This window comes from Phyllobates terribilis, unplaced genomic scaffold (genome assembly GCF_046119375.1).
Source record: "Phyllobates terribilis strain yellow unplaced genomic scaffold, ASM4611937v1 Scaffold_7__3_contigs__length_470593459, whole genome shotgun sequence".
Taxonomy (NCBI): Eukaryota; Metazoa; Chordata; class Amphibia; order Anura; family Dendrobatidae; genus Phyllobates; species Phyllobates terribilis.
Genome location: NW_027362767.1, coordinates 378,383,983 through 378,407,728, shown reverse-complemented (window position 1 = coordinate 378,407,728; position 23,746 = coordinate 378,383,983). Strand labels below are relative to the sequence as shown.

At 42.6% G+C, this 23,746-nt stretch overlaps 1 protein-coding gene across 2 annotated transcripts; it reads left to right on the top strand.

The window, feature by feature from the left end:
• The first annotated feature begins 14 nt into the window (after positions 1–14).
• Positions 15–21,185, top strand: LOC141154869 (uncharacterized). Of its 2 annotated transcripts, XM_073641393.1 has the most exons (9): positions 15–59; positions 2,435–2,513; positions 7,923–8,032; positions 8,693–8,752; positions 12,069–12,213; positions 14,847–14,942; positions 15,250–15,369; positions 15,503–15,598; positions 17,166–21,185. In XM_073641393.1, the coding sequence occupies exons 3-9, from the start codon at positions 7,955–7,957 to the stop codon at positions 18,026–18,028; spliced, it is 1,458 nt and encodes a 485-aa protein (XP_073497494.1). In that variant the 5' UTR covers positions 15–59; positions 2,435–2,513; positions 7,923–7,954; the 3' UTR covers positions 18,029–21,185. The 2 variants fall into 2 exon arrangements, with proteins under 2 accessions (XP_073497494.1, XP_073497493.1); XM_073641392.1 differs by lacking the exons at positions 15–59; positions 2,435–2,513 and adding an exon at positions 4,787–4,848.
• The last annotated feature ends 2,561 nt before the right edge of the window (positions 21,186–23,746 follow it).

Here is a 23,746-nt window from a genome sequence, read left to right as displayed (position 1 = left end):
AGGCGGCCAATCAGGGAAGAGCGGTGCACAGTTCGTTATGAGAGGCTGGAGGAGACAGTGTATGTACTCAGCAGTTACCTATAGCAACCGACCAGGGACTCGGCAGTTGCCTATAACAACCGACCAGGGGGCTCGGCAGTTGCCCATAGCAACCGACCAGGGACTCGGCAGTTGCCCATAGCAACCGACCAGGGGACTCGGCAGTTGCCCATAGCAACCGACCAGGGTCTCGGCAGTTGCCCATAGCAACCGACCAGGGGACTCGCCAGTTGCCCATAGCAACCGACCAGGGGACTCGGCAGTTGCCCATAGCAACCGACCAGGGGACTCGGCAGTTGCCCATAGCAACCGACCAGGGACTCGGCAGTTGCCTATAGCAACCGACCAGGGGACTGGGCAGTTGCCCATAGCAACCGACCAGGGGACTGGGCAGTTGCCCATAGCAACCGACCAGGGGACTCGGCAGTTGCCTATAGCAACCGACCAGGGGACTCGGCAGTTGCCCATAGCAACCGACCAGGGGACTCGGCAGTTGCCTATAGCAACCGACCAGGGGACCCGGCAGTTGCCCATAGCAACCGACCAGGGACTCGGCAGTTGCCCATAGCAACCGACCAGGGACTCGGTAGTTGCCCATAGCAACCGACCAGGGACACGGCAGTTGCCCATAGCAAGCGACCAGGGACTCTGCAATTGCCCATAGCAACCGACCAGGGACTCTGCAATTGCCCATAGCAACCGACCAGGGACTCTGCAGTTGCCCATAGCAACTGACCAGGGACTCGGCAGTTGCCCATAGCAACCGACCAGGGACTCGGTAGTTGCCCATAGCAACCGACCAGGGACACGGCAGTTGCCCATAGCAAGCGACCAGGGACTCTGCAATTGCCCATAGCAACCGACCAGTTTCTCTAATTAATTTTTTTTAAATAAAAGCTGAATTCTTGACTGGCTGCCTGTGAAGAATCAATGGAAGATTTGTTTTTCTATAGTTGTCTCAATAGGAAGAAAAAATATACAAAAAAATTCTTTTTTTAAGCATTTTTTAAAATATTTTTTTTGTTTTGCAGTTTTAATACTTAGGCCGTGCTCGCATGTAACGTAAATGCTGCGTTTTTCACTTGCATTTTTTGTGTTTAACTAAACCAAGCTAAGCTGATATGATTTACTGAAAACTCCTGGCCGCTGTGCGTCTAAAGACGCTGTTGAACGGTGTGTTTTTTCGTGTGTTTTGCCTCTATGGGTAGCCTGAAAAAAATGCAGTTGCCTAAAGAGAATGCATTAGAAATGCTGCTTCAAATCTGCACCAAAGATGCATGAAATAAGGGTAATATGCAGCAAACTATGCTGAAAAAAACGCAATCAGAGATTGTAATTGCATATTATCGTGCACAAAACGTGGATAAGAAGCGGAAGAAAAGACGCAGCATTTACATTATGTGTGAACATGACCTTACAAGTCGTGATTCATCGATTGTAAAAGCTGTGGATTTTTTTGCAAAAAAAATGTGGAAAAGCACAAAGTGGAAAAAAAACGCAGTGGAAATAAAAGCAGCATTTATACTACGTGGGAACACGGCCTCAAGGAAAATAAAGGAAATATAAAGGAAGAATTTGCACTAGAGATGAGCTATTAGATTTGTGCCGCTTTGGTCTGGCATCCAGTAAGATCCGGACAGGGAAGCGCAAACATAATAGCTCATCTCTGATGTAAAGTACGAGAAAAGCCGACCAATTATTTTGATCAGAGAGTGGTCCGAGTGTCATCTGTTTTTATTTGTGGAGAAAAATCGTTTCTCAACCTCCATTGTGACAGTCCGTGAAAATCAGACCTCACTCCGATGTCATCGATTTTTTTTACGGACCCATAGACTTGCATTGCTGATTTTGATCTGACGCTTGGATCAAAGTCATACATGTCTCTGTGATTTTCCGTGGGCTACTTGGTCCGTGAATAATCACGGATATGTGAATGGCCCCATAGACAATCACAGGTACGAGTGCTATCCGTGAAAAGTACGAACAGCACCCGTACGAGAACCTCGGACCTGTGAATGAGGTCTTATACTTTTTGTTGAATTCAGTCTCCTAGTAGAAAAAACATGCACATTTTGTTGCGCATTTTGCATAAAAAATATGTGACTTTTATTTTTTTTTCAACTCTGTTCATGACACAAAAAATGGTTGGGATTTAGCAGGATGGATGGCGTCAAACAAGACCTGACAGCTTCACTATAGTTTACAGTACACAATCTCATAGTTGGTGTATATTTCAGTTTGTGATGTGTGGACAGGCAGAGATGCACCAAATTTATTAAGAGGCTTAAAGAGTAAATGTCATTTTAATTTTTATTCTATAAATCAATAGTACACATGCAAATAAGAAACATTGTAATATGTCTTATCAGAGAAATCTGCTTCTTTCTCCTCCTAGACTAATTATTCATTCTCATATACCTCAGAAGAAGCCACTCGCGAAACGCGCGTCAGGGGTGTTCTGCAAGATCACACAGGTTGTATATATATATCTCTATATCCTTTGTTGTGCCTGCATTACTTCATACTATCTCTATTCCATTGTGTGAGGGTCCATTGTCCACTGTCTATGCTCTTCTGTGGAGCTATCTATATCTTATAGGATTCTTATACCTTTAAAGGTATGCATGCATGTATGCATTTTAATGGTAACCAATTCATTGTTTGAACTCTGTAGGATTTATTCCACTGTATATTGAGTACATGCATTTATGCCTTTCCTCATCTCCCTGGTATCCCACACACTGGGTATCTTACACTCCTCCATGCAGTTATGGAGCATTTATAATTCATAATATCTTAATATCTAGACACCTCTTTCAGGATTCATATATGTTACTTCATACTGAGATGTTTTTTGATGTATTAATGTACACCCTTTGTGAACTTAAAGGGGTTTTCCCATGAACAAAAGTTGATTTTAATCAATAGATCTTGGAATAATAATAATTTCCACAATTGGATGTGTTTAAATAAAATGTTCCTGCGCTGAGATAATCTTATAAATGTGCCCCACACCACATCATGTCCCTGTACGGTCACACAGCCATTACACAGTACACAGCAGGGGCACATTTATAAGATTATCTCAGCACAGGAACGTTTTATTTAAACACATCCAATTGTGGAAATTATTATTATTCCAAGATCTAGTGATTAAAATCAACTTTAAAATTTACCATGTTCATGGGAAAACCCCTTTAAGCTTTGTTAATAATCTTTGGTGCAATTATTTATGTATTTTTAAAAACATATTAGTAGAATATGGACTAATGATTGCAATTTACTTGGGTACCCTGTGTGGTCCCTGCCTCTTTCTGACGTTCTCTATTTTATTTTGATTTTAATGAAAATTGATCTTTTACATTTTTGTATTTAATAAAGAATTAATATTTTACTTTGACTATTTTTAGGTTTATTATTCTCAATTTTCAGGTAAAGGCCACTTGCACATGTTGAGTACTTGGTCAGTATTTTATATCAGTATTTGTAAGCCAAAACCAGGAGTGGAACAATCAGAGGAAAAGTATAATAGAAACACGTCACCACTTCTGTATTTATCACCCACTCCTGGTTTTGGCTTACAAATAATGATGTAAAAAATACTGACCAAATTCTGAACGTGTGAACATGGCCTTTAAAATCTGTTTTTAGTGAAGAGGGGAGAGAGGAGGAGAAGGGAAAAGCTAGAGGCAGAACTCCTCTCCCCTCCCACATAGAATCTTATAGAAACCAACAATCTGTCTTCACTAAATACAGATTTTACCCGTGAATTGAGCATTTTGAAAATGAAAGATCAGTCCAGGATGAGAAAGAATCAAATATCTCTAATAAGACATATTACAAAGTTTCTGATTGTCAAGTGTACTATTGATTTATAAATTAAAATCACGGTTACTCCTTAAAACGTAAGGAGTACTACAAGGATGACCACTGCTCTTTAAAGGGGTTGTCTAGGCTTATGGCTCAAGTTTGCAGTCACTATGTAACGGCAGACTTGGGAAACCTCACAGTGTGCTCTGCGCGCTGTCAGGATTCTCCGGGGCCTGGAGGGGACGGTCATTTGCAATTTGCGCACTTACGACCACATTCCAAGTAGATGTGTCCGTCCTCGCTCAATTCACCTGTACTGAGTAAGGCCGCGCACATCTAGTCATGCCTGCTCACTCCCGGCGCCGGAGAATCCTGACAGTGTGCACTTCTCAACGTGAGGATTCACAACGTGATAACAAACTTGAACCTCAATCTTGGACAACCCCTTTAAGCCTTGATCCTGTCAGTCATCTGGTATTGTGGATGAGGAGTTGGAGGGGATGGGGGAAATCTCAGATTACATTGTCACCTTTTATCTCTAATGTACAATATAGATTTTGTTTAACTTTCTTGAGAAGACCCAAGAACCAACCAAAACTTGGCGAGCTATTGATGTCTCCTATTATAAAGCATCAAGTCCTAGGCTAGGTTATGCTGGGAATTCTAGTTCCACAGAGACAGTTATGCCTTGACATGTTTAGATTCTAATCAATATTTACAAACATGATATAAATATGAAATTCCTAAATACACAAATTTGCTTCAACTGCCAAGAAGAAGAACTCTGCATGTTCCTGCAGAATGAAACCTGAACTTTCCCTGAATCCTAGTGAGATTGTGATTGGCTATCAGAGTCCCCTCATACAGGGAATACTGGGTATTGCAGTCCTAATGCAGCCCCTCTTCTCCTTTCTCCAAGCTAAATTACTACAAATCCCACAATCCCCAACCTGATATCATTCAACATCACTTCCTCTCAGAATCCTATTTGGCTGCAAGGTATGGGCTGAACTGCTTTGTTAGATGAGTGCTTCTGTGTGTGGTCTATGTATTAGTTCGCACTAACGTACACCCTAATATGTTGCATGACAGATCGACGTCCGTGTGTATGAATGGAGACTAAGATTGCCAGGCTGCACATCTGCACAGCAGGTCTGGTTGCTCTGGTCCCTGCATGCACATGATAAGAAGAATAGGGACATGACAGGATTGTTTAGGCTTATGTATGTTTTTTTTTTTCTTTTTTAATTTTCCATACAATTTTCATGCTGCTTATAGTTTGAACAATAATTTTTGCAATTAGCACTTTAAATGTTTTTTTTTTTCTTTTTTTACATTAAAACAAAAATCATATCTGCACATTTCTGCATATGTATACACTCATGGCCATATGTGTTGGCACGCTTGAAATTGTTCCAGAAAATGAAGTATTTCTTCCAGAAAATTATTGCAATTACACATATTTTGTTATACACATGTCTATTTCCTTTGTGTATATTGGAACAACACAAACAAAACAGAGAAAAAAAGGGCAGATTGGACATAATTTCACACAATACCCCCAAAAATTGGCAGGACAAAATTGTTGGCACTTTTCCCAAATTGTGGGTGAACAACTTTTTTCAAGCATGTTATGCTCATTCAAACTCACCTGTGGCAAGTAACAGGTGTGGGCAACATGAAAATCACACCTGAAATCGGATAAAAAGGGGAGAATTTGACTCAATCTTTTCAAGAACAGAAAGAGGAGAAGAGAACTGTCTGAGGACTTGAAAACCAAAATTGTTGAAAAATATCAACAATCTCAAGGTTACAAGTCCATCTCCAGAGATCTTGATGTTGCTTTGTCCACAGTGCGCAATATAATCAAGAGGTTAACAATTCATGGCACTGTAGCTGATCTCCCTGGATGTGGATAACAGAGAAAAAATGATGAAAGGTTACAATGCAGGATGGTCCGGATGGTGGATAAGCAGCCCCAATCAAGGTCCAAAGAAATTCAAGCTGTCCTGCAGGCTCAGGGTGCATCAGTGTCAGAGCAAATTATCTGTCAACATTTGAATGAAATGAAACGGTATGGCAGGAGACCCAGGACGACCCCACTGCTGACACACAGACATAAAAAGCAAGACTGCAGTTTACCAAAATGTACCTTATTAAGCCAAAATCCTTCTGGAAAGAGTCTTGTGGACAGATGAGACCAAGGTAGAGCTTTTTGGTAAAGAACATCATTCTACTATTTACCAAAAATGGAATGAGGCCTACAAAGAATATGGTGGAGGTTCAAACATGTTTTGGGGTTGCTTTGCTGCCTCTGGCATTGGGTGCCTTGACTGTGTGCAAGGCATCATGACATCTGAAGATTACCAAAGGATCTTGGGTCACAATGTAGTGCCTGGTGTCAGAAAGCTGGGTTTGCATCCTAGGTCATGGGTCAATGACCCCAAACATACTTCAAGAAGCACCCATAAATGGATGGAAACAAAGTGCTGGAGAGATCTTAAGTGGCTGGCAATGAGTCTGGATCTAAATTTATTTATTTTACTCATTTATATAGCACCATTAATTCCACAGCACTTTACAGACATTATGGACACTGTCCCCATTGGGGCTCACAATCTAAATTCCCTATCAGTATGTCTTTGGAATGTGGGAGGAAACTGGAGAACCTGGAGGAAACTCAAACTCCTTGGTGGGATTTGAACCCAGGACCCCAGCACTGCAAGGTTGCAGTGCTAACCACTGAGCCACCATGCTGCCCTGTTCCCATTGAACACCTGTGGAGAGATTTTAAAATTGCTGTTGGGAGAAGGCGCCTTCAAATATGAATATTTTTTGTGTTGTTCCAATACACACAAAGGAAATAAACATGTGTAAAACAAAACATGTGTAATTAATTGCAATAATTTTGGAGAAATACTTCATTTTCTGAACAATTTCAAGGGTGCTTATAGTTTCGGACATGACTGTATGCCCATGAAATTATTGTTCTGGTCACATGACCAGCTGTCAGCATGTTCCTCTCAATCCCTGACTGATGACCATGGATTTTGTCTGTTTTTTCCCATTACTGAGAAATCAGCATTTGAATTGATATGCAAATGACTATGATAGATTTGAAGCCTCATTTGCATATAAATTCAAAGGCTGATTTCGCAGTAATGGAGGAACACACTGCCCATGTAAAGGTATTGCTGGACTTGTCTTTGAAAGTGCTACATGCACATATAAATAGTTTAGGGGGTGACAGCCTGCCGACAGATTCATGGGCCCGATTCATCATTTGCGATTTATTGAAATCACTTTTCTTATTTTGTTTTGCGGTCTTAACTGACGTTTTTTGTGCCAAGTTCTTCACTCAGTTCATAAATTTGGTGCAGATTTTTGGGGTCTTTAATCAGTTTTTGCTGCTTTTTAGCATCAAAAAGTCTTTAACAGTGGCAAAAATGCACCATAGTGAAAACTCCTCCAGAAACCTTACTCCATTGAGGGACTGGAGTGAGATGCACAAAAAAATGTGAAAATCTCATTTCAGGAATCTGTGAAGAACATCTGGATAAGGCAAAGTTGTAGAGATAAAGTTAAAAAAAGAAAGACAACTTCAAAAATGGCGCAAAACATATAGAGACTAAGGCCACGGCCCCACTATCAGTATTCGGTCAGTATTTTTTCTCAGGAGTGAGAGAGAAAACCAGGAGTGGGTGATAAATGCAGAATTGGTGACTTGTTTCTATTATACCTTTTCTCTGATTGTTCCTCACCTGGTTTTGGCTCCCACTCCTGAGAAATAATACTGACCGAATACTGACCAAATACTGATAGTGGGGCCGTAGCCTAAGAAGCAAATACTGAAGCCACTAAAAAGGAGCAAATTACTGCAAGAAACTGCAATGATAAATAGGGCCCAATGTGTTTTGACACATACATGTCATCCAGAAGATGAGCGGTTAGTGAGTCGGCAGCTCTCTGCCAGTCAGAGGTGCTGATTCCTGTGACATAAGTGATGGAGTGCTCGGCACACACCAAACTAACTAATAGTATTACTGAAAAACAAAATCTGTCCTTGTCCTCAGGTGTCATACCTGCAGCTTCTGAGTGTCACAAAATGAAAAAGCAAAAGAAGAATTTTACTGAGAGGATCTTGAATCACGCCCTGGGAATCATTTACCTGCTAACAGGAGAGGTAAGAATGTAGTAAAATACATCAAGGGTCAATATAATCACATGATGGCACTGAGAACATGGGACTTGCAAAATACATTAAATTTGAATTGGCACATGCGTTTTTTTCTTTTGTTGCATGGTGGAGAGGTATACAAAAAGAGCGATATTCAGCAGGTCAGTAGCCTACGGCAGTTTCACGCAATGAGCCCTTGAGGAAGCGCTCTTTGAGTGAAACTTACCTTGGCTACAGACCTACTGAATATTGTTTTTTTTGTAATGCTTCGGGTTCCATTCACATGGCTGTTTTTCTCGTACGTGTCCTATCCGTACAGCTCACAGACACATTATAGAAAATGTTTTTCACACTCCCTTTTTTGTGGACTGTGATGGTTTCCAAAAAAGACAGAGACCTGTTCGAGTTTGGTCCGACTGCAAAAAGATGCCATCCACATTATATCCATGTATTGCCCGTTACAAACGTGGACGTGTAAATTCAGCCTTATACATTTAAGAGGCCGTTTTCTGCACAGCATTGCCAGACAAGAGCGATGTCGTTGCGACCGTGCTCCGTCATCTATACAGTATCACATAAGGATGGGAAATATTTGCTATTATTATGATTTGGTGCTTTTCTACTTGGATGGTTAGATCTAAACCGTCTATCTCTTTCATCGATTAGGAATATGTGATTGTGAAGAAGAATTCTCCTCACCGAGCCACCCATCTGCTGACAGGAGAGGTGAGCACCAATGTCCACACACATAACCAATCTTCATCCAAAATGGACTTTTCAAGAAATTTCAAGAAATTTCTAAGAAAATTTACAGAATCTCTATGAATAAAAAAGCAGCTACTACTTTTTTTTTTAATTTGTTAGTAATCCCTGCAATTAGTGAGGAAATAAGCATTTGCTCATTTAATCGTTGGGCAAGTTTGATTGGGATAAATAGTTTGTTTGGGATGTAAAAGGGCCATAAAAACATACAAAGTACAATTCTAGAACATTATTTTCCATCAGTGTAATTTTTTATTTGCTTATCTCTGTTCTGCCTCCTGCATCTATGAAGTCCACAGTTCTCTGCAGTTTTGCGTTTGCAGTTGTATTTCTTTTCACGACAAAAACGCAACTTGTGAACAAACCCTTAATGATGCAGGCCGTACTCCTTTACTAAAAAATTTGAGATCTCGCTTTCTGAGAATAAATACTTCCGTCCAGAGTTGTTTATTACCAGGTTCAAACCTGACGTCTGCTGCAAAATCAGGTCCCTTATATGCTGCAAACAGACACTTTTAAAGGGGTTGTTTGTCTACTTTCCTCAGTTCCTAAGAGAATGAATGGAGAAGAGGTGGCGCATGTGCATCTCAACTCCATTCAGAGCCACATTTTTTGGGATCGCTGAGGAGAGTGGTCGAAACTCTCATCGTTCAGCAAGTTATCCCCTATCCTATAGATAAGGCATGACTTGATTTGTTGGGCATACAGTGGGTACGGAAAGTATTCAGACCCCTTTAAATTTTTCTCTCTTTGTTTCATTGCAGCCATTTGGTAAATTCTAAAAAGTTCATTTTTTTCCCCATTAAAGTCCACTCTGCACCCCATCTTGACTGAATAAAAAACAGAAATGTAGAAATTTTTGCAAATTTATTAAAAAAGAAAAACTGAAATATCACATGGTCATAAGTATTCAGACCCTTTGCTCAGTATTGAGTAGAAGCACCCTTTTGATCTAGTATAACCATGAGTCTTCTTGGGAATGATGCAACAAGTTTTTCACACCAAGTTTTGGGGATCCTCTGCCATTCTTCCTTGCAGATCCTCTCCAGTTCCGTCAGGTTGGATGGTGAATGTTGGTGGACAGCCATTTTCAGGTCTCTCCAGAGATGCTCAATTGGGTTTAGGTCAGGGCTCTGGCTGGGCCAGTCAAGAATGGTCACAGAGTTGTTCTGAAGCCACTCCTTTGTTATTTTAGCTGTGTGCTTAGAGTCATTGTTTTGTTGGAAGGTGAACCTTCGGCCAAGTCTGAGGTCCAGAGCACTCTGGAAGAGGTTTTCATCCAGGATATCTCTGTACTTGGCCACATTCATGTTTCCTTCAATTGCAACCAGTCATCCTGTCCCTGCAGCTGAAAAACACCATGCTGCCACCACCATGTTTCACTGTTGGGATTGTATTGGGCAGGTGATGAGCAGTGCCTGGTTTTCTCCACACATACTGCTTAGAATTATCACCAAAAAGTTCTATCTTGGTCTCATCAGACCAGAGAACCTTATTTCTCATAGTCTGGGAGTCCTTCATTTGTTTTTGAGCAAACTCTATGCGGGCTTTCATATGTCTTGCACTGAGGACTCCACCCCCACCCCCATGCCGCAGGTGGTTTTAAATGCATCAGGATCTGACTTTCCCACACATAAGCAGACGGAGGTCTCTTAGAGAGGTATTCACATTGTTAGGTCCTGACATCGAGATACGCCTTACCGCGGCTGTCAGGTACACATGAATTGGCCAATTTATGCGCTAAGATTTCTCATTTATTTCTACAGCAGCAATGCTATTCATATTTCATACTTCATATTTACATGCGCCAAAAATTTTTTCATTTATTTCTATTTTTTACAGCAGTTATGCTATTCATATTTCATATTTACATACTCAGTATTACAGTGTGCTACATTATTTGTTCATTGCACTGAGGAGAGGCTTCCGTCGGGCCACTCTGCCATAAAGGCCCGACTGGTGGAGGGCTGCAGTGATAGTTGACTTTGTGGAACTTTCTCCCATCTCCCTACTGCATCTCTGGAGCTCAGCTACAGTGATCTTGGGGTTCTTCTTTACCTCTCTCACCAAGGCTCTTCTCCCACGATTGCTCAGGTTGGCTGGACGGCCAGGTCTAGGAAGACTTCTGGTGGTCCCAAACTTCTTCCATTTAAGGATTATGGAGGCCACTGTGCTCTTAGGAACTTTGAGTAATGCAGAAATTTTTTTATAACCTTGGCCAGATCTGTGCCTTGCCACAATTCTGTCTCTGAGCTCCTTGGGCAGTTCCTTTGAGCTCATGATTCTCATTTGGTCTGCCATGCACTGTGAGCTGTGAGGTCTTATATAGACAGGTGTGTGCCTTTCCAAATCAATAATAAGGGTAGGACCAAGATCAACCACTATGTGGTGCACTGGAGAAAATATATGCTATTCACTTATAGGGTAAACTCCGGTACTCAATAAATGAGAAAAAAAAGTCCATCTGATTCCTAAGGATCTCCAGTGGTGCCATATACATCACTCCTCAATAATCACATCATTAGGTTTTCAGCTACTGCTAGAATCTTTACAATTTGCCTGTAGTTGCACCTTTACCCAAGGTGGCCCTTCCTAAGGGTTAGGCTATATTATATTCAGTAGCACAGTACTCAATTGGATTTAGACCATTCCAGGGTTGCCTATCCCTCAGATTGACATCCTGACGAAGGCCCATGTTGGGGGCGAAATGTTGGTTTGGATATAACCTTTGACAAATAAAAACATCAAAAACACGAATATTCTTCTGATGGACTTTCACTTTCCAAATCAAGGCCTATCAGATTAATTAAACACAGCTGGACTCCAATGAAGGAGTAGAACCATCTCAAGGAGGATGACAAGGAAATGGACAGCATGTGACTTAAATATGAGTGTCTGAGCAAAGGGTCTGAATACTTATGGCCATGTGATATTTCAGTTTTTCTTTTTTAATAAATTTGCAAACATTTCTACATTTCTGTTTTTTTTTCAGTCAAGATGGGGTGCAGAGTGTACTTTAATGAGAAAAAAATGAACTTTTTAGAATTTACCAAATGGCTGCAATGAAACAAAGAGTGAAAAATGTAAAGGGGTCTGAATACTTTCCGTACCCACTGTAATCTTTTAAGTTTGCATATTATTTCTAGCCAGGGAGCACTAGCTCAAGAGTTTATTACAAAATTTCCCCTTGTTACTTTATCACAAGTTTTTTTTCTTTATAAGGAATTACACTTTAATTATGAGGCTTATACCTTTAATTTACAACTATATGCTTTTTCAGGTCCCGATAAAATGTGGCGATATTTCTATCTACTTTTCAATGGAGGAGTGGGATTTTATAGAGGAACACAAGGATCTCTACCAGGAAGTCACACTGAAGAATCAGAAGATATCGCATTCATCTGAAATCTTAGAAGATATTGCAGGTGATTAATTAGCCAACTTTTTTTTTAGCTTAAATTCATGTATTTTGGGCTAAAAATAATTTTTGCAATTGGGTTTTATTACAAATTTTGCACCGTTTTGCTTTTACACGTTTTTTGTTTCCATGCACGTTCAACTTTGATGTAATCAGCTGAGAAGAGCTCAGAAAAAGACAAAAAGAGGAGGTACACACTCTCCTATTAGACGGTCAGATCAAGCTCGCTGACGGATTCTCAGTTAAAGAGGTTCATCACATTTGTCTTGTTAGTAAAACAAAATAAATGACCCGGAGGACCAGTTGGTATAGGTGCAATATGTAGAAGCACGTTCACACGGTGGCCATTCAACAGACAAAACCCATGCTAAAAATAAAATGAGCATAAACCCTGTAGTGAGTAAGTAATAGTAACAGTACATGTAAATAACAAAGGGCACTTAGTTAACACTATTTTCATCAAATAAGTGTAAAAGCAATCCCACCACGACAAGGTGACCCAGTCAGGACGGTCTTATCCTATCTCTAGTATTAAAATCTCACCTTGTGTCAGCCGACCTCAATGTAGATGGGGGCAGAGTAGGATCGAGGTCCGACTGTTCAGACACCTGGCCATGGGAAGCCATATAGATAAAATACCTAGCTCAAAAAGGTGGGAGCCATCCCACCTTGTCACAAGATGGCTTTTACACTGTTTTGATCAAAATAGTGGTAAATAAATGCCCTATTACTATTTACTTACTGCAGGGTATACAGGGTGGTCCAAAAGTAGGTGGACAGAAAGTGTAATAAGGTTATGAAGGGGGAGATTTATCAAACATGGTGTAAAGTGAAACTGGCTCAGTTGCCCTTAGCAACCAATCAGATTTCACTTTTCATTCCTCACAGACTCTTTGGAAAATGAAAGGTGGAATCTGATTGGTTGCTAAGGGCAACTGAGCCAGTTTCACAGATCTAGTTTTCACAGATAGATCTCCCCCAAATCTGTTTTCTTTTCAGATAATTCAGATAACACATAATGGCAAATAATTTAAATACAGATCAAAGAAAATGGATTTTAACAGAGTATTGGAAAACTCAAAATGCTGAAACCGTTAGAGCAAATTGGGTTGAAACATTTGGTACTCAAGCCCCAAAGAGACAAACCATTTACCGCATTCGAGACAAATTCACTGCCACTGGCTCAATCCTTAATGCTCCAAAAACTGGTCGACCCAAAACAGTCTGTACAGAAGATAATAAACAACTTGTTGCTGAAACATTTGTTCAGAGTCCAAAAAAGTCCACCAGAAGAGCCTCTGTGGAATTGGGAATTTCAAGAGCTTCTATCATGCGAATCCTGAAATCTATTGGGTGGAAAGCTGATCGTCCACGTCTAATTCATGGTTTATTGGAGGATGATCCAGACAGGCGGCTGCAATTTAGTGAGATTATGCTTAACGAAATTGAAGAAAATCCAGTAATTTTAGATAACATTATGTGGAGTGATGAAGCTTCTTTCACATTATCCGGCCATATTAACAGACATAATTGTATTTACTGGTATAATGAGAACATGCATTGAACATTAGAGCAACAACTAAATGAGCCTGGTGTCAATGTTTGGGGTATTTCAAGTTTTGGTGTTTTAAGACCAGTATTTTTTGATGGAACAGTTACAGGAGATGAGTATCTCGAAATTCTAATGAATCAAGTTGTTCCCCAGTTACAGCAACAGCCTAATTCAAATGACCTTTATTTCCAACAAGATGGGGCCCCTCCACATTATTCAAGAGTAGTCCGCGAGTATCTTGATGAAACATTTCCTAATAAATGGATTGGCCGAAGAGGCCCACTTGATTTGCCGGCACGTTCACCAGACTTGACCCCAATGGATTTTTTCTTTTGGGGAGTACTCTAGGACAAAGTTTATAGTCGAAAACCAAAAAGGGTCAGTGATCTGAAAAATTACATAAGAGATGCATTTCAAGAAATTAATACCCAAAGACACTTGTGCAAAAAAGTTTGTTGAAGCGTAAGAGGTGACTTCAAAGCTGTGCAAATTGTAATGGAAAACAGTTTGAGCACCTGCGTTGATAAAATTTAAGGGCTTTTGTATTATTGTTCAGAATAAAATGTAATTGTCAATGTTATGCTTGTGTTAGTAAATATAATTTTATATATAAATCAAAATAAATGTTATTATTTCTGGCCACCTACTTTTGGCCACCCTGTATATTCATTTTGTTCTTATCTTGGGTTTTGTCTTTAAATGGCCACATGGAGAACTTGCTTCTACGCATTGCACATTGTGGTTGTCTCATGAGGAGACACAAAGATGTGAGGTTTTACACAAGCCTACGCCCACAGAAGATCTGTGGTTAGTTCTCCAAGATATTTGGAACAACCTCCCTTCAAAAACTGTGTGCAAGTACCTAGGAGAATCAATGCTGTTTTGAGGGCAAATAGTATTGATTTGATTTTCATTTTTTTTGTTCATTCACTTTCCATTTTGTTAATTGATAAAGAAATAAACTATTAACTTCTATCTTTGATTGCCTTTTAAATTTGCACTAAAACTTTTACTCAGTACTGCATGTATTGATGACCTCCTTTTTATACTTTATGGTAAATTCATAACCATTGTTTTGCAATGAACAGATGGCCATGAATACAATGACAATCTGTCACTTGCTGAGGATGTGAGTGGAAGTAGAAACAGTCAGCAGGTAGAAATGTCTCACAATATCTGTTCAGGTAGGTGACAATTTATTTAAGCAATTATTATTACTAGTAATAGGCATCCTTGTGCCACTTACACTTATAACACTAGATCATCTCATATGTACATTGAATATTTGAGCCGCTCTCGTTATTAGTCTAAACTGTCTGATAATAGAGAAGGAAAATAAAATTCCCCAAAAACTGACTTGCAGATCCTGCTAAATTGCAATTCTGACCTTTTGTTAAAACATTCATCTTGTGGTAAAAATAAAAGCTTCAATGACAGTTCTGTATTTCATCTATTTTCCCGTGGTGACTGATTTTATGTCCTGTCTTTTAGTCACCGTACCAGACGGTTTTACAGAGAGACTGGAAACGCCTCTACACACGGAGAAAGGACAGTGCGAGACCAATGAAAATGACATTTTTCAAGTGGAAATTAATTCAGAGACCTATTTAGGTAACTTGCTGTCAAGGTGTCTCTACGTCTACAGTCAGGACATATTCGGACAACTCGTTCCCCAAGTCATCCATATTTACTTGCAGTGTTATGACACCTTCAGCAATTTTATGTACATTTTTATTTTCCGTAGGTGAATATTACCCCAGTCATATATCTGATGATAGGCAGACAGACGAACACCTTGCAAGAATTCGGGAGCAGCAGATCCATGGTGATACTTGGGCAGGTAAGAAAGTAACATCTAGGTGGCTTCCTATGACCGTTCACACAGCTTTTCCAATGCAACGGTATATTCACCCCTTCAACACTTTCAAGGTGATGCTTTTTGCCCATTATTTGTGCCTGCTGTACGTGCCTCCCACCTGGCGGACTATTCACTTTGATAGGTCCCCTTGGAGGGCTTCTATTGCTTCTGAGAAAAAGATGAGGCCACATCTGGCCTTCTGGTGGTTCCTATCTGGCCTGCATCGGTCAAAGGGCTGGATACAGTGGCTTACCGCACCTTGCGGCCGCCCTCCCTGTCTGCGTCATCATTTCACCGGTATCTGCATCCTCAGGATGCAGATCCTGCTAACTACAATATTGGAATAGGAAGTCGCCAGTTCCTTGTTCCATAATTCAACCTATGCGACTGAGTGTCAGCTAAGTGGGCATGATGGCGTCACTGGATCATGCCGGCTTTGCAGACACTCAGTATAGAGCGGAGCAGCGCATTGCAGGGAACGGGGTGAGGTGAGTAATTTCACTTATTTTCCTTTTAATTATGTCAGTACTTGAGTGGGGGAAAAATGGGGGCCATAATACTGTGTGAGGGGTTGTGGGGACATAATACTATTGTGGGGGCGGGGGAGCCGTGAGGATATAATACTGTGTAAGGGACCATAATACTATGTGAGGGGCTATGGGGACATCATATGTTTGTGTGTACAATCATACTAGTGTGGAGCTATAATACTGTTTTAGGGACTATGGGAACCATCATACTGTGCCAGGGCCATATTGTGTGGGGGCTATGGGATTATCATATTCTATGTTGGGGGTCATCATTCTATGTGGGGGGACTGTAAGGGATATCATACTGTGTCAGGGCCATCATACTGTGTGTGGGTATCATTATATATTGTAGTGTGGGGGCTGTGGGATTATCATACTGTGTGTGGGGGTCATCATGTTATGTGGGGACCATTATATTGTGTGGAAGCCATTATAGTGTGTTGGGGCTGTGAGATTATCATATTGTATGTTGAGGCCATCATTCTATATGGGGGACTGTGGGGGCTATCATACTGTGTCAGGGCCATCATACTGTGTGTGGGGATCATTATATAGTGTGGGGGCTGTGGTATTATCATACTGTGTGTGGGGGTCATCATGTTATGTGGGAACCATTATATTGTGTGGGGGCTGTGAGATTATCATATTGTATGTTGGGGCCATCATTCTACATGGGGGGACTATCATACTGTGTTTGGGCCATCATACTGTGTGTGGGGATCATTATATAGTGTGGGGGCTGTGGGATTATCATACTGTATGTGGGGGACTGTGGGGTCATCATGCTATTTGGGGACTATTATATTATGTGGGGGCTATTATACTGTGTGGGGACTATGAGATTATCATACTGTGTGTGGGGAATTGTGGGGGTCATCATGCTATGTGTGGAACTGTGGGGGCCATTATATTGTGTGTGGGGCATATTAGATGTCCGACCGACAGCCAATTTAACGCTTTGCACATGATAACATTCTTAAATGCTGTTTATTGTTTTTTCTTGTCCTGATTTCTCGCAGTACACCCTGTTCCTTCTGAGAACTCCATGGACAGAACTCTTCAAGACGGACCATATAACATGACCTGTTCACTTAATGGGTCAGTCGATGATGATCTGAGCATTTTTCATGGCTTTCCAGAAGAAGACTTACCGACCGAATCCCCTCCTTATGAAACCGGCAATATCACATTTACATTGGCTTCTGAAGAACGTGAGCCAGGATCTCCACTCTTCACTGAGAGCTATAGTCATATTAACCATGATAACTCAATGGGAAAGAAACTGGTGAGAAATGTTAGAAAGACTTCTGAAAGGCTCAGTAAGATGTCTGCTCGGGCCACTGAACAAAACGCAGAGGAAGGAGAAAAGCCCCATCAGTGTGACGACTGTGGGAAATACTTTGATTACAAATCTAACCTTATCAGACATCAGAGAAGTCACACCGGTGAGAAACCGTACGGCTGTGAAGAATGCGGCAAGCGCTATGCCACCAAATCCCACCTAACCATCCACAAGAGGACACACCTCAGTGGGAAGCCTCACCAATGCAACGAGTGCGGCAAACACTTTACATACAAGTCACAAATCGCTATGCATCAAAGGACACACACTGGGGAGAAGCCACACACCTGCAACCTCTGTGGAAAGAACTTTGCCTACAAATCGTATCTGATCATTCACCAGAGGATCCACTCAGGGGAGCGCCCACACGTCTGCCCACAGTGTGGAAAATGCTTCACAGACAAGTCCAACCTTCGGAAGCACCAAAACACCCATGTAGAAAACAAGCCTTATGTCTGTAGAGAATGTGGCAAACACTTCAATTCCAAAAGCAGTTACACAACCCATCAGCGGACACACCAAGGAAACAAATATAAGTGATACATCCGGCAGCTAGTCATAGTGCACCCTCGTACCCTGCACACAGTGAGAAGTAGTATTCACTTCGAATTAGTAGAGTAAATTCAATTTCCGTCCAGTAATTGTCAAATTCAACTGCGTAAGACAAACTGAGCACCATAAAGTGCATCATCCGTTGTGTTGTGTGATGGTTTCACTTTATTTCACCAAATACACAAGTGGACTGCCAACAATGCAGGCTGTGAAGACCTATTTGTGTTATTGAGGACAACTCAAGTGTAGTGACCAAGCCTGTGCCCAAGACATCAAGATGTGCCAAGCAGGACAACCTCTGGACCAGAGACATGGTGCAGAGAATAGTGCCAAATGTTGGCACTTTCTGTAAGTATTCATGGCATGTCCGGTTTAGATAGAAAAGTTGAGTCGTACGTACATCCGGCATTGTGTCCATATACTCCTCCATACTGTCTAAAAGGGTTATTTCCAAATGGATAGCAGATAACTTACTGATTGCTAAGGTCTGACCCCTGTGATCACAAGATCAGGGCTCTGGAACCCAGGAACCAGGCTCTTCTGAGTCCCGTTTTAGTCATTTTATAAATGTAAAAGGCGCTGCAGTGTTTCTGAGGTTCAGGTGTGACGCTGAGCCACTTCTCCTGGAAAAGCCGTGGGTCCAGTTAGTCAAGGAGTCCGAGGTCAGGAGCCAGGAGGGTACGTCATAAACAGAGAGAAGAGACAAAGGCATAGTCAGGTGACGGTCCAGAGTCAGAATTCTAAGGTCCAATTGAGTCAAGGCAGAAGGGGTAATACAAACATGTAGTCAATAGGTAAATCCAAGGTCTGGCAGCAGAAGATCAGAATGTCTGAATTCAGAGCACAAAGCACAGAGAACACATCACACTGAGCTGAAATCTATGACTGGCAGCTATCTGGGACTGACAACTTAGTTAAGTAGCTGGGTAATCACTTGGGACACCTGAAGGAAGCCCAGTACCTCTCAGTCTCAGATTGAACGGCTGAGCTGTCAATCAAAATACCGAGCTGTCAGTCACTGCGTCCAGGACACACTGAACAGTGGAATCGTGACATTGGGTCTTATTAAGTCAAAACACTGCCCTGAAGGCCGCAGCTGAGGACATGAGCACAGAGTGGTGTACGGGTTTACTAGTAAGTCTATGGTTCCATACATGTCATCTGACAGAGCTGTGTACAGACCCACAGACTTACCAGTGAGCCCATACACCGCTCTGTGAGTGCGGCACAAACAGGAGCTGCGGTCTTCAGAATGGTGTTTTGAGGGATCGGTAGGGGGTCTCAGGACCCGGCCCCCACCAATAAGAAAAACTATGCAGCGTCCGTAATATATAAAATAATTTTATAAAATGACATTGATATTTTAAATTGAGCAGTGGAGCTCATACTCGACCTCCGCTCCATTACTTGTCTATGGGACTAAGCAGACTGCAGCGGTTGGCTATTTCCGGCAGTGTCATAGACAATGAATGGAGCAGAAGTTTAGTATGAGCACCGCTGCTCAATGCTCAGTTACAGACAGGACTCTGTGGAGCCTGGTTCCTTTCGTTCCTGAGCCCTAATTGCAGGACTTCCAGCAGGCTTACCAGAGTAGATAGGGGATAACTTAATATTTTGGGTATAAACTTACAGAAGTCCCTATTCCGGGGAAGATCTTTAACGAAGGTCTATGCAGGCAATTTGGAACTCAGAAAAATAAAAAGCTCCAACCACTGTGATACATTAGGAAATGGATCTACACAGAGTTTTGAACCTTTTTTAGATTAGAACATAGAAGGACAGGACACAGAAATGCATTTTATTTCAGACAGGGCATTGTTATACCCAAGTTAATACATTATCTTAGCTATAGATTAGGGCAATGAAAGATGTCCCATTACATCCCAATTATGGCGTCTTCATATCTATGGAAAACCACATTCATCCACTGCTTTATGTGACTCACATTCTAAAGTTAGGAATGAAGATGGGTAACCATTGTGGAAATAAAATGTTTATCTATACTAATATGGTTGCATTGTTGTTTGAGTTATCCACAGGATAGTTGATGACTTGCAGATCGCTGGTGGTCCCTGTCCCATATTCTATAGGACCACTGGAGAGAACTTAGCGCAGTGCTCGGCTATTTCCGGCATAGACAATGAATGGATCGGTGGTGCGGAAATGTGGCTTTATTCCGACAGGTTATTTCAGAGCCCCCATTTTCGGGATTGCTGGAGGTCCGACTGCCAATCTGCAAGTAATTACCTATCATGCGGTGAGGTGCGATAATTTGCGATGTTAGAAATAACCATACAGAGGTCACCATTGCTTTCTACAGGAACATTAAATGAATAAACAAAACAAATATTATTACTTTGCAAAATCTTTATGGTCCCAAGAGTGGATGTGCTGCTGAAAGAGTCCCCCCCCCCCTCTCTGTGACGTGATGAAGGGCTAAGACAGACCCTTTCTTAAAGGGTATTCTCATCTTTTATTGATAGCATATCCATAGAATATGCCATAAATGTATAGTAGATCTATAGCTTGAGAACGGGGCCCTGACACACGCAACTGTCAGTGAAGGGTCGGTCTGAATACCTATTCATTTGTACTTTTGACCACCCCACCACTGACAGCAGCATATGAAAGAGATCTGCTCTTAAGACAGATGCCATAAATGTAAAACTAGATACACAGAAAAAGAAGGGGACTGGCTTTACTAATAAACTGACCCTGACAGCCAGTCCCCTTCAAGTGTAGTATCAAAACAGAGAAGGGAGAAAGAGCTTTCTGCTTGTGTCGGAATTGTAGTGAAGCTTCTGGAACTTCTGAACAAGCACTGAAGTCGGGGCATCCATAAAGATTTCCCAATTATATTAGTAAGTTTAATTAATTTACAATTGGACTCCGATGAAAAAGTTTGATTTTCAGATCCATAACAGAAATAATCGGTCTACAACCAATGTAAAGATGGGTTAGGAAAGAAAGCAGGATACAATATTCAATCTCTTTGGTATGTAAGGTCGGACCTCAACTTTATCGGCAAGTGAGAGGCTGGCCACTGCACCAAGGAATATTCCAGGAAATCATTGGAACGACGTCTTAAAGGCAGTATATTTGTGACATAGGATCCAGGTTCTCACACTCATAGGTTGATCCCTCACTGTTGTAAGAAGTCATTTTTAATATGTCTGCCATAATAACAATTCTGTTGAATAAATATTTTGTTTCTACATTCCTGGTATTTGTGTCTTGTATACTGCTGTATCATAAATATTAGGTTATCCACTCTGTAATTATCAATAATATCTTCTACTTAAAGGGATATTCCCAAAAATTAAAGTTATCTCTTATCCATCAGATAGGGGATAACTTGCTGATCACTAGGAGGGGGTCTAGCCTCTGGGACAGAGGTACAAAGATTGGGACTTTGGAACCCCAAGAATGGGACTCTGCAGCCCCATCCTGAATGAAGCAGAGGTGCGCATGCTTCTGACGCGCCCCCTGGGACATATTCCTTTTTGAGGGGAATACCCGGCACCGGATCAGATGGGGGTTTGTAGTCTCCGAGCGGCTGTGACCCGGCCCGTGCCCAGGGCGTCAAGCTCAGTGTTATGTGGCAGTCCTACAGATGTTATTAAGAGTTCTTTTGTGTCGACTACGCCACCCGTTGTGATGCGGTCACTGTGGCCGCCGCTGCAGCAGGGTCCGCTGAGGCTGATGGTGGATGCGCAGCTTGGTGGGATAACCCCCAACGGGAGGGGTATAGCCTCAGAGGGGACAGGCGCAGAGGATGGGGGTTGTGGTGGTGTAGTGCAGACGGCAGTGAAGACAGAGTCGGGTTGTGCAGTTAAGGGTGTTTACTTACTGCAGATGTTGTACTGGTCACTCCAGCTGCTAGTGACCACCCGAGCCGTGCTGCGTCCACCAGGTCCTGGATCCAGCCAACCCCCAAACAAGTCCGGAGCGTGGCCCTGAGCTCTCTTTCTGTCCCGTTCTCTGGCCGTCCCCACCAGTAATCCACCTAGGTCCAGCTCCCTCGGGCCTTCTGTTGGGACACCCTTGGCCCTGGGTTCCCTGACCCTTCATGTGGTGTGCCTTCGGGGTGGATGTGATGGGTGACCGTGGCAGACGCTGCCCACGGTCTCCGGTCTCTGGCTGGGGAATGTTTTTACCCCCACCAGCTTGGGTTCCGGTACCCTGATGCCGACTCTTCACCCGGTGCTTTTAGTTGGGATCTCAGAGTCCTTCTCTTCTGTGCTCTGGGTCTCTCTCTTTTCTCCTCTCTCACTCTGGGTCTTTGTCTTTCTTCTCTCCTCTGCTCCTGACTTGTTCTCTGCAGCTGACTCTCTGCATCTGACCCTGATCTTAGTTGGTGCCCACCTTATATACACCCTCTATGTGTGAGCTCAGGTGACCAGCACCCAATGAGCTCCTATCTTTACCCAGGCTGCTCCCCCTATCTGCCCCTACACTACATGGGATGTACCACCCCCCCTCCCACTCCAGCCAGGAACAGACTCGGTCGTACCTGCACATTTCTAAGTGGGAGTACCGTCGGCCTGTTCCTCGGAAATGGGATGTATGTAGTGCATGCAGCCTACCGAGCTCAGTTCCACTCTCCATCCTTACCCGGGAGTGGAATATCACACCTCTGGGTTGAGGTGCAATACCCCTGTAGCAGCCGAATCCTCAGGGTGCTACATTCCCCCCTGGTAAATCACAGCACGTCCTCGGGCTGTAAGACATAAATAACACCAAAACATACATTTTTTTTTTCATAAACATAATAAAACATATAAAACATTATATATATAAAACTTTTCATATAAACATTCTCGTCGTCTCTTGTTTCAGGTTCCTCCTCCGGACACTGTGCAACGTGTGTCCGGGAAAAGTGCGACAGTCTCTTAGAAAAACTGGTTTTCCTATAAAACCGGTAGGGGGCGCTTTAGGAAGCGCAACTATATACAGGGGAAGTTGGCCGCTCTCAGTCCTCGGCCAGGTAGAGGGAAGGGAATGGCTGCTCACAGTCCTCAGCCTGTGGGATGAAGGGGTTAACGGGTAAACAGTTCACTCATCTGGTCCCAACGGGGACTATATATATATGTATCAACAGTTTCTTTGGTACCCGGTCGGGTAACTATTTACATCACTTCTCTGCCGCACTCAACGGCGTCTTCCTCCTGCTCTTTGCTTACAGCTGGTGGAAACTTCAGACCCGTCCGGGTCCTCTTGCTCCTCCTCCTCGCACTGCAACTCCTCCTCCGTCAGGCGGTGTACGTGGAGGGCGTAAGGTCCTTTGGCACACTTGTGCCGGGTAAAGGTGACCTCGTCTCCGATGTAGAGGTCACGACCTCTGTGCCCCTCCGGCAGATGGGACTCCACGTCTCTGCGCGTGACAAAGACGTCGCCGGGGGTGTTGTTGTCTCGAATGAAGCCCCACCCGTGCTGCTGGTTGAACTTTATTACAGTCCCGGTGGTACGGGGACTGTGCGCTGCACGGGGGTCCCTCCTGGTCCGGCTCTTTTGCTCGGCGCTCCTTATTTGGGCCTGTTGTTCCCGGACCCGCCTCTCTCTCCGCTCCCTCGCAAACTCCTCGAGCTGTTGGCGGCAGCACTCAGCACGCTCTGCTGCAGCTGCCCTGGTTTCCTGAGTGAACCCCATTAGATCTTCTCCGGTGGGGTCCCACTCAAACTGCGCTTCCGCTAGCGGGGGCGAGAT